Here is an 11,227-nt window from a genome sequence, read left to right as displayed (position 1 = left end):
TGATCCTCTATCTGTATATGCTTATCCATATCAGAAATTCTAAATTCAACTAATTCAGTTAGGCTCTAATTGTCCAAATTTTAGCAGTCAATGTTATTAACTTTTCTTATATTGTATCCTGTGCTCTTAAAAGATGGCATCCAATCGGAGATGAGGATTGTGCGTGTGAGGGGGGGGGGGGACAAATCTTCTATATCTAAATAGGGGCACCCCACTAGCTGATTTTCATGGCTTCTCGTGAAGCCACGTCACCCGAATTGTTTTAGCCATTGATGCAGTATCCCTCGACAGCCCGCAACCGTCTGATTAGGATCCATGTGCCAACTAAGTTAAGTTCTTCTTTATCTGTTTACGTAGACTGCACAAAAAATGGGCACATCCACCCAGCACCTACAAACTTATTTTCTCATGGATACCGAGAAACATGTTTGTTTGACTGACTAACGACGTGGATAACCACACTTTTCAAAATGGACTTTGTACTTTAATTCAAACAACATATAGTCAACCAAGCAACATCCTATATTCTTCTTGCACATAGATAGGAAGAAGAAGAGAACAAAACTGTACCTATCAATGCCACTTGCCACAACCACTATGTGCAACCCCACACAGCGATCCAATGGAGATTAGCAACTGCAAAACAATATATAGATAGTAAAGAAACCACATACTGTTAATCAGTTAACATGAACCTAAGAAAAATGATAAAGAAGAGGAGAAAGAGGAAACTGAGAAATCAAAATCCTAGGAACAAATAACCATCTGAGCAATAATGTTCCTATCAATCGAACCAGAATAAACATGAGTTAACCTTAGGAAAGGATATGAATAATTCAGACACACCATTGCAACAGGTGAAAAATTATTCAGTACAACAGAATGGCGTAATCGAAGAGGGGCAGACAACACATAAAACAATGCATGTTTGATAGGCTAATTTATTTATCACAGGAGTGTAGCGGAAGTGGATGATTGCTAACAATAGCATGTCACTACAGATATATTTTCAAGCCAAATGAATATGTTCTACAAAAAAGCCAATTCAAGGCCCGACGTTGATAAAGCTCCAGGATGAATAAAGGGTTAAAAGATATAGCTTTCCATAAAGAGTATGATCATTGGGAAACCACACAAATATCAGTAAATTAGGCATTTTTAAATTTCCTCATGTGATACCCAATAAACTGCATACATTCTTGTCTAAAGGTACCCACGCATATTGCAAGCAAGCCACCAACCAGCAATAACGTACATTTGTGAATCCAAGTTGCCCAGATCAAAAAAAGTAGAGCAGGACCGATTAATGGTTCCTGATATACCTTGCATGCCGGTGACACTATAGACCGTAATGCTCGTGCATTTGTCGCTATGTGGTTGAGAAAAGCTCCCTACGCATCCTTGAATCCATTGCATGTCGAGAGTAAGCACGACACCATGTAGAGCGATTGATGAAACTGCAATCAAGTGGACAAATTTAATAGAAAATTCACGAGTATGTGCTCATGTATATCTATCATGTATCAAAGTATTTCTTCTTTTCTTATCATAATCAAACAAAAGCATAAGAAGACATGAGCTATTATATTCAGAATTTTATTCAAGACATGAGTAATCAAAATACTACTGAGCGCATAGTCAGTATTAGGAAGTAAGCAAGTGTTGGTTACTTACTCTCATGGTAACTAAGAGTAGAGCAAAGCCTAACGGAATTTTGCCTGCACATCAACATGAGAAAAACACAGAAAATGTCATATATACAAATAGAAGCATAAGAAGTGGTTTTAGAAAATATATCAAGGTGCAAAGATAAATAGAACTACTTTCAATATATATAGTAGATGCCAATGCAAGGGACACACAGTTTGAACCTAATTAATTAGGTGGCAACACAGTGAGGCCAATCATTATATCAAATTGTGAGCCAAAGAAAGAAGGGAAGTAAGTTGTGATGGTTAAAGATACCTGAACTTCTTTCCTCTGTATCCACATGCAGTGCAGCAGCAGCCATCTCCATGTGGCAGATATTTTTTGCCACGTCTATTGCAGGAAACAAACCTCCATGACTCCCCAGGGACCATATTTTATGACGACAGTGCATCTAAAACCTTCAAGCTTCACAAGGAGAGGGAAGAATCATTACATAGACCAACTGGGTGCATGCATAAGAACCAGCAAAGCATAGGAGATATGAACTAACCAAAACTGGTACGCTCTCAACGCACAGGGCTCAGCCAGTGTCTTAAGATTCACAAGGAGATATGAACTAACCAAGTGGCTCGCCGGCTCAAATCGATCCATGAATCTTACAGAATCAAGACAGATTGGTAACTCTAATGACCTAACTTCCAAAAAATTGCTAACATGCATAAGTGGGATAGCGTATCAAAATAGGGTCATACGTGTGTTATACCTAACATATGCAAATATATTAGACTTGCATAGCTGGGAACTGGAAGATGTCATTAAGCTAAAACGGTAGCGAAGCCACCGAATCAGAAATACAATCAGTTCTAAAAGTTATGATTTTCTGTACTTTGTTCTATAGTCCTGTTATATATGATGATCTACTGATGGTCAAATGCAACAATGCTAGAAATTACTTTGCGTCTGACTGAAATTTATTTAACCTCCCTAAAGCATGAACCAGACCTGCTCTTAGGTACCAGCTTTGTTAGTCGAGCAAGTGCATGTATACTCTTTTTATGATTTCCTTCTGATGTCGGAAATATGGAGTTTTTACCACCTCACTCCCAAACAGCGGATACGCAGCGGCAGGCAACATCATCTTGTGTTGTATTACTACCTTACTCTCACAGAAAGCACATACATCATGCTCATAAAAATATAAAGAGCCGACGAAGCTTACATCAGCAATGGCACCAGGAATAACGACAAAAAGCTCATATAAACTTTTAAATTCCCAAGCGTTTTCCTTTCTCTCATGAAGTTAAGCTTCAGTATTACTCTCACAGGAAGCACAAATCATCACAACAAATTAAACTAAGCTATGTGATGAGCACAACCACTTCAAAGTATAGGATATTTTCAAAGAAATTCTAATATGCCTTGGTTGTAATGATTAAGGAACAACCCCAAAACCACCAACACACACCAAACAAAGGACAAAAAATGGATATTAGATGAAGAATAATAGATATCAACACATAACAAGTAACAAAAAATAAAGCAGGGCGTAGTTTACCTTATGAACCAATCAACAACAGCAAGGTCCAGCAGTTTCCAACAGTGAACAGGATTCCAAGGGCACTTACAAACTGAAAGAAACAAACCAACATAAAGTAAAAAGATAAAAAACATTAACCAGGAACTATAAATTTGAGCACAACCATCTCAGAGAGTTGTTACTGGGGTCGTAGCATGAGTGAAAGCGCATTAGTATTATTACTTATACTCATACAACATTATTGTTTTAACTTAACTAAGCATCCGACAGTGTGTGAACAAACACCATTTTGACAAACCAAATGACAGAAAAAACATTTTGGATCTACTGTTAACTCGATTCGGTTTCGAAGGTAATGCTGGTTCAAGCGAGCAGTGCAACCTGCAATACTCTGGGCATGAAAAGGACACACAAAATTGGTCAGTCACAATCATGTGTATGTGTGGCCCTTAAAAAAACTACAGTTTCAAATAGCAAAAGAGATTCGGTTTCAAACTGCAGTTTCAAATAGCAAATAAAAAATCATGTGTATGTGTGACCCTGAACGCCGTCCAACTGCAGTTTCAATCACCCTCGTTTGCTTCCCTTTGGATTCCCATCACGCCTTTCTTACTCCTTGTATACTCGCTTTAGAAGGGGTGCGGGATTTTGGAGGCCGGCCTACAGGCACGCCGCAATCTTGTGCGTTGGAATGGGCTTTGGGATTGCGTATCAGTCACCTCAGTCCAGCTGTGTGGTAGGCCTATGTTTTGAAATACGGTCCGTGATACAGCTAGTATCACGTAGGCGTATGCTGTTCGGCCCCTCACCGATTCCTGTCCCCCGGCCTGCTGGACAACTCATTTGGCTGGGCCGGCATTTTGGTACACTATGGACTTTTCGAAACAGAACAGGTTTATGGGCCCGGGGACATGTGGAGCAGGTAGATCCATGCGAGCAGTTTTCATCGGCATTATCCTCTCGTCCACAGAAACAGAGAGCTTGCATCGGCGGCGGCTCTCTTATTCCAAACGGGCACGGCGGCGACGATTCCCCAATGGCGAAATGTCGACAGACGCACTAGAGCTCAGTGGGTATGTTTTGTTTTTCCAGATCTCTATGCCCCCTGATCACTGCCCCCATTTTATTTGCAAATCCATCCACTGACGGCGATATCCTGGACTGCAGGAATTGTGGTGTGTTCCCGATGGAGTCCCAAGATTCCATGACTGCCCCAGCTCTAGAGCTCGAGAAGGGTGACGAAGAACCGATTGGTGGAGATGGGCAGAGATACGAGCTGTGTTCTGAAGCTACCAGCGGCTGGACGAGGAGGTCAGTCTTGTTTCTGTTCCCCCACCATGCTTCATTACCATGTGTTTTAGATTTGGGGATGAATCTCGCAAAAAAATTGGTTGTACGACCAAGGGATGCGTTTTTGTCAGCAGCATTTTCAACTAGTTCATTGTATGGAGTAGGTGTGTCGTTCTGTTCTGCTCATATCTGACGCAGAGGGCAAATTTTTCGTGGTGTTCACTTTCACGTTTTTAGATTTCAGAGTGGCACATAGCACTCTATCCCATAAAGTATTTTTGGATAGTCATCTGCTGTGTATTAATTTGGATTCCAGTATTACTTAGACTGCTAGCGCATGTAAGAAAAAATTGCCTGCCCTTACTGGACTTTTAGGATGATCTGGTGGATTTTAGCAGGCTGTTCATTGGTTTTAGGGGTATGCTATTTTTGATCATGTAATTAGATGTGTTTTTTCATGATTTACATGATGAAAAATGGTAAAAAGTTACCTGACAGCGGGAAATCTATGTGTGAGCTTAACGTTTGGGTTTCATAATTAAGGGAGAGATAGTTGGATCAGTAGCTCCCCGGATGCATACATAAAGAATGTCTGTTTGGGTTTGTATAATATGATGTTCTGTTTAGTCTAGAAAAATAACTAAATGTTCATTTAGTTTCGTGCAGAAAAATAATGGTTATGGTTGTGGAAATGTACAGTTTGTAATTAGAGATGGATATTGGTGGTTTGAATAAAAAAATGTGTCTAATTGCTAACTGTTTGTTTTTGGTGCGACATACCGTTTCAGGGTGAGGCTAGGGAAGGCGCCTGAAGAGAGGGAGATGAACCCTGACAGGAAACAGCTCTTGAGTCGTCTGTCCGTGCTTATGCTGAAAATCGTGAAGGGCATGTCATCAATCCAAAGATTGGCACAGAATTTGACTCACTGGACGAGGCTTATGAATTCTACAACCTTTATTCATGGGAGACTGGTTTTGGTATACGGTTGGCAAAGAGCAGGCTAAATGTGCAAAGAGTACGATGTATGCAAGAGATTGTGTGTGCCTGTGCGGTATGTGTGCGGGAAAAATAAATTTTCCATGCCTCTGGTATAATAGTCTTGTATCAAGCTAGTTTCATTAATATCTGAACTGTAGTTAGCATGCATCTTTGAGAAAAATTATTTGAGCCGGAGGGAGTGTAGTAGGATGTAGACAAGTCTTGATGAAAATTGTGGTTGATGGCTATTTTTCTTTCTGTAGGGTTCCCCATTAAAAGAGAACAACCGTTCGTCAAGATGTGGTTGCAGTGCAATGATAAGGCTACCGAGATCCAAGGATGCTGGTTGGTACATATCAGAGCACAAATCAGGGCACAACCATCCGCTCTCTATTACATGTGGCCAGAAAATGCATTGGAAGTCGCACAGGCATATAGATAGATACACCAAGGATCTTGTGAAGCAGTTGAGGGACAACAATGTTTCCCTTGGGAAGGTTTTCAGCATTGTTGGTAGCTTCTTTGGTGCTGCGGAGAATGTGCCATTTACAAAAAGGTCTCTGAAAACATTGTGCAGGAAGCTCAACAAGGAGCAATCGGATCTTGATGCGGTCAAAACGATGAACATGCTTGCGGATATGAAAGCTGATGATCCAGAGTTCAACTACACAGTGCAGGTCAGCGAGGAGAGCCGCATAAGGACATTAATGTGGGTGACAAGTAGAGGGTGCGATCAGTATAGGTATTTTGGAGATGCAATAACATTTGATACTACATACAGGACAAACCTGTATGATATGCCGTTTGGCCTGTTTGTTGGCGTCAACAACCACTTCCAAAGCATAATATTCGGTGGAGCCATGATGAGAGACAAGAAAGAGGAAACATTCAAATGGATATTCAGGGAGTTTGTCTGCATGGTGGGTGGCAAACATCCGCAGACAATACTTACAGGTTTGTGTGCATAACACCATAATTCCATTTCATAACAACATTCTTTTAGCGTTATAGTAACCAGCACGTTGCCTGATCTGATCATTTTTTCATTTGTTTTTGCTTCTATATGAAAATGCAGATCAAGCACGGTCTATGGAGCTTGCTATTGAAGCAGAGCTGCCAAACACAGTGCACCGTTGGTGCAAATGGCATGTTTTGAAAAAGGCTAAGGAATCCATGGGTGTTCTCTGGAGCAAGAACAGCGATTTCAAACTGGAGTTCCACAAGCTTGTCCATCACATGATAACTGAAGAAGAATTTGAGGCTGGATGGGACCAGATGTTGGAGAAGTACTCGCTGAGGAAGCATCCATTCTTGACGCAGATATATGAGGTGAGGCATAAATGGGCAAAGCCGTATTTCCGAGGGGTGTTATGTGCTAGGATGACAAGCACTCAACGGAGTGAGAGCGCAAACCATCTTTTGAAGGGTTACGTGCCGCCAGGGTGCCCAATGCATCTGTTTTTGAAGCAGTTTCAGAAATTGCAATTTGATAGAGAAGCGGAAGAGAGTTATCAAGAGAAGAGGACATCCCTGGTGAGTGTGCTGCAGTTTTTTTGTCTCCTTGCGATCAACCTCCTAAAACTATTATTGTTCCTCCCCTTGATCATTTCGACAAACTTGTGCTTCTGATGATAGAGCGGCGTGCCTCTTAGGGTGAACCTTCCAATAGAGAAACATGCTAGCAAGGTGTACACCAGAGCTATGTTTGAAAATTTTGGCGAAGAATTGTATAAATGTGGGGCACATGTGTTGGATGAGGTGTTGCCTAGGAGGATTTACAAGTCTACCCGTGTAGAAGCGACAAACAGGGAGAGGTGGAGCAAAGTTGAATTCAAGATAGAAGTGAATGAAGATGAGAGTTTTTTCAGTTGCGAGTGCGGGTACTTTGAGCATGCTGGGCTAGTGTGCTGCCATGCACTGCAGGTGAGCTCTTTGTTCAAAGTTATTGTGTAATTAAGTTCCGTTGTCATGTTTGATATCCCACATGCAAAAAAATCATATGACATGATTTGTTCCACCATGATACAGGTGATGGTGCACTTCCGTTTGCAAAAAATACCACCGAAACACATACTTAAGAGATGGACGAGAGATGCTCGGGACATTCTTCCTGAGCATCTGGTTAGGTATCAGAGAGACAGAGGGCCTCCAGCCAGCGATACATTCAGGCACCACACCATGTACATGAAAGCGCTGGAGTGTGTTATGCTTGGCGACAGCAATGTCAAGTGCTATGATGTTTTCATGGCCATGATGAAGGAGGTGCATGCGACTCTGCTTCCACTTAGTGTTGATAAAGATGGAATGGGGCTTGCAGAGAGAGAGAAACAACAACGGACTCTAGCCGAAAAAGAACATGCATATGTGGGTGGCAATGTTGTGCTGCAAACAAATAAAGTTGATGGTGAATCTAGTTGCTCAGCTGTTGGGTTGAATGAGAAGAAGAGGCAAAGGGGAAGGCCAACGACAAGCAGGGACAAGGCTCCGTATGAGCAACAACTTAAGAGGTCGCGTTTTTGCACGATCTGCAGAGAACAAGGGCACAAATGTACAACTTGTCCGCAGCGAGGTGATTTACCTAAGGCTCCAAGGAAGTTGTCGAAATGCACGAACTATGGTGTTGTTGGACATCGGCGCAACAATTGTGGCACTAATAAATCCGGCCCATTTGAGCCAAACTTCCTGTAGTCATTAAGAGTTCCTCAGGATATAGAGAGTTTTTTAAATTGCATCGAATGTGGGACAAATTTCTTTCGTTGCATGTAACCGTTGAAAAATTGTGGTTCGTCAACTTTCATGTAATGTGGGCACGATCATGTCTTCCTTATGTGGGGTTAGGTAAATTTCCTTTATTATTTGAAGTGGTCTGTGTTCAAGCCAAGAAACAAACTAAAAAGTTGCCTCTGTCAAGGCTTGGTTTTTTTGCTCTTACAAATCAGTAAAATGGCGCAAGTAATGTCATCTATTGCTTGGTTCAAGGGGCATGTGTAAGGCCCTCCACTATGTAGGCCAAAAGTGATGACAAATTCAGTTTTGGGTCATTTGGCACCGGTGCTCTCCATAGCCCACTCGGTGCCATAAGAAATTTTCTGGGAACCGGAGCAAGTAGCTGCTCCGATGCCAAATTCACCGACGCAATAAAAAATCCATATATCGTTCTTCTCGCGCGCGAACCAACAGCCACGAAGTGTACCTCTTCTGCTTCACCACATCATCTCCGGTGAGCACTCTACCGCCATTGGGACCGAGGTGGACTTGCATGACCTTCCTGCGCTCCCCGTCGGCTTCTCCCCATCGCCTTCCAGCTGACTTCATCGCCGCCGCTGCGGCGACCTTCGGCTGCGAGCTCGCAATGGAGGTTGCTGGCGACGGATCGCAACCACCACCATTTGGATGCGACCTCCGTCCTCTAGCCACGAGCCAGGGTTGCCTGCTACCACCGTCGCGGCAGGTCGCCAGCTACCTCCATCGCGAGGTCGCCTGTTCACTACCTCCGCCCCGTGATGCCTCGCCTCAATTCCTCCACCCCGCGATGCCTCGCCTCAATTCATCTGCCCCACAACCTCCATATGACATGGATCTAGTGAATTGAACATCGAATCGGGAAGAGGAGATGAGGGATGAAACGGATCTGCGCAAATTGCTTTGGAGGAGAATGGGGATTTTTTTGCCTGCAGAGTAGATGGAGAGAGTTGCATGCGAGGAAGACATATGTGGGCCAGTCTTCCACCGATGCCAAATTATCAACGTTGTGAGAGCGGTGCCTAAAGTTTTTTGTCTGACATAGATGTATACGTGGCATACTTTTTAGAAATTTAGCACCGGGCACATAGTGGAAGGCCTAAGCTGCCAAGTTCTGCTTGTGACAGCTTCAGTCTAACCCATGTACCACCATGAAGACCGAAGTCAAGAAATTGTACAATGAGGACGGCGCTGATGTCGCTGCTGTCGTCTTTTCAAGTGACAAAGGCTAGTTAGTAGCTTGCAGTAGAGTGCTCCATTGCACTGTGCACCCAGGCGCCAGTGGGTAGCACGCGAGCTCTGCCTTGCGCAGGTGTACAATCAGAGAGCTGCTTAGGACTGATAAGAATATTTTTGCACAAGTTTTTTTCCCAGCACATGGCGCCGTGCTTTTGGGTGTGCGACTCACGGTCTGGTATGGGTGGGGGTGGGAGTGGGGGGTGTGGGGTGTGGGTGGATTGGATGACGAGAGGAGGAGGGGGGCGCGAGAACACAAGCTTGGGCATGCTCTGAAATGACTGGTGATGGAAGCACTGCTCCCAAAACCTTTTTCTTTGAACTCATCATGCCGGTTCATCTGCGGGCCAACCGGGCAAGTGGTTGACAAGATTAGTGGACAAGTGCACCACTCCGCCCATCTGTGCTACAATTAATGGACATGACCAAACGTGCTAGCTTTCGTATAGGCAGTAGCCATTGTATATGCAATGCGTGGTTCATCTGGTGTCGTAGATTTCAAAATCAAAAGTAGATATGATACGTAGCTGGTTTTTTTCGAAATTTGAACCATTGTTTTGGAGGGAAACCAAAATTTTGGGTCCTCTATTTATGGACATGGCGCGGACACTCCAAAAAATCATTCTATCAGTGAGTAGGGGATGGCGCCCAGCAGTGATGCCAGCAGCACGGGTTCCCCAGCTTCCCAGCTCACGGAGGCATCCGGCTCAACATTGACACTTGGTGGGGTGCAGGTTAGAGCATGTATCTCGCTATTAAAACTTACCGTCTCAGTCCTTAGAAATGATTTGGTCTTCTAATATGTTCTCCCTATGCATCACCAGGTCGCTAGTGTTGCCGTAGGTCTCGATGATCTCGTGTTCCATGATCCGTCGTCGGACATAGAAATAGCCAGTGATGAGGTTGTTTGTTTTTTGTTCAGACTTAGCATTAACAAAAGAGTTCATTTTTTTGTTAGAGATATCATTCTGAACTCCATCTGGTTGCTAATTGCAGGATAGCGTTATTGGACAAGGGCCAGCGATGCCGATGGATCAAAAAAATCATCAAGAGAACGTGCCATCTGTGAGTGATTCTTTATTTTGCATTTTTATTCCGCTATAAGCATTATGCTTGTGAGAGCTCCGAATGCAAAAATATCTAACCGGGTTTACAACTGCATTGTGAGCCGGTGGATCTTACCATGCAGCTGTCGTTGTGCTTGATCGAAGACGAGACAGCAGACTTCGATCCTTGCATGGCACATGCAAAGGAAAGCGTTGCATGCGCGCTGGCTGATGGGGACCACATGTCAGCGACTGGGCCTTGCGACGACGGTGGTGAAGAAGATGACGCTGAAAGCCCTCCATGCAAGCGTGCCAAGATCTAGATTAGTTAGAGCAAAAAAATGTATCAGTTGCGGAGATTGCAAGAAAATGTATCAGTTCCCGTGCTTAAAGATTAATTTGGAACATTTTCTTTAGCATGATTTGTGTGACCTATCTGTCGCGTGTTACTGTTTGAAAAAAAATTGGGTAATTACTTGTACATGTGCCAACAAAAAAAATCAACTCTCCATTGCATGCTTATGGTGTTAGCATAGTGTGATTATCGATGGGTATATTTGTAGTTAATAACAATAAATGCGGTTAGGTGGCGCTCTCTCATTTGTTCGGTGAGGTGGGGTGAATAAACCAATCGGGGCTTCGGCTTATGGACATGGCTTGACGCATGCGTGGACACACCGGCACCCACTAGGTTAAAAAACAATTCGAGGCACAGGGACCCGTGTGGACGGAGCAGGTCAATATATG

At 43.4% G+C, this 11,227-nt stretch overlaps 1 protein-coding gene and 1 long non-coding RNA gene across 3 annotated transcripts in view; one reads left to right on the top strand and one right to left on the bottom strand.

Moving 5' to 3' along the window:
- The window catches only part of LOC119284720, a 12,585-nt gene extending 3,407 nt beyond the window's left edge, over positions 1-9,178 (bottom strand). Inside the window, exons 1-6 of the long non-coding RNA XR_005139181.1 lie at positions 8,650-9,178; positions 3,206-3,278; positions 1,966-2,115; positions 1,675-1,718; positions 1,323-1,457; positions 571-636 (exon numbers count right to left, since the gene is read on the bottom strand). This is a non-coding gene — a long non-coding RNA (uncharacterized LOC119284720). The remainder of the gene's footprint in view (positions 1-570; positions 637-1,322; positions 1,458-1,674; positions 1,719-1,965; positions 2,116-3,205; positions 3,279-8,649) is intronic.
- Positions 4,109-8,417, top strand: LOC119284718 (protein FAR1-RELATED SEQUENCE 5-like). 2 transcript variants are annotated; one of them, XM_037563877.1, is made up of 7 exons: positions 4,109-4,260; positions 4,355-4,498; positions 5,266-5,529; positions 5,720-6,410; positions 6,532-6,989; positions 7,092-7,379; positions 7,485-8,417. In XM_037563877.1, exons 3-7 carry the CDS (start codon positions 5,503-5,505, stop codon positions 8,142-8,144), a joined length of 2,124 nt encoding a protein of 707 aa, XP_037419774.1. In that variant the 5' UTR covers positions 4,109-4,260; positions 4,355-4,498; positions 5,266-5,502; the 3' UTR covers positions 8,145-8,417. The 2 variants fall into 2 exon arrangements, with proteins under 2 accessions (XP_037419774.1, XP_037419775.1); XM_037563878.1 differs by lacking the exon at positions 4,109-4,260 and having other exon boundaries at positions 4,293-4,498.
- Positions 9,179-11,227: the final 2,049 nt, after the last annotated feature.

This window comes from Triticum dicoccoides, chromosome 4A, assembly GCF_002162155.2.
Source record: "Triticum dicoccoides isolate Atlit2015 ecotype Zavitan chromosome 4A, WEW_v2.0, whole genome shotgun sequence".
Taxonomy (NCBI): Eukaryota; Viridiplantae; Streptophyta; class Magnoliopsida; order Poales; family Poaceae; genus Triticum; species Triticum dicoccoides.
The sequence above is the reverse complement of the archived record's forward strand: the minus strand, read 5'-3'. Positions and strand labels throughout refer to the sequence as shown.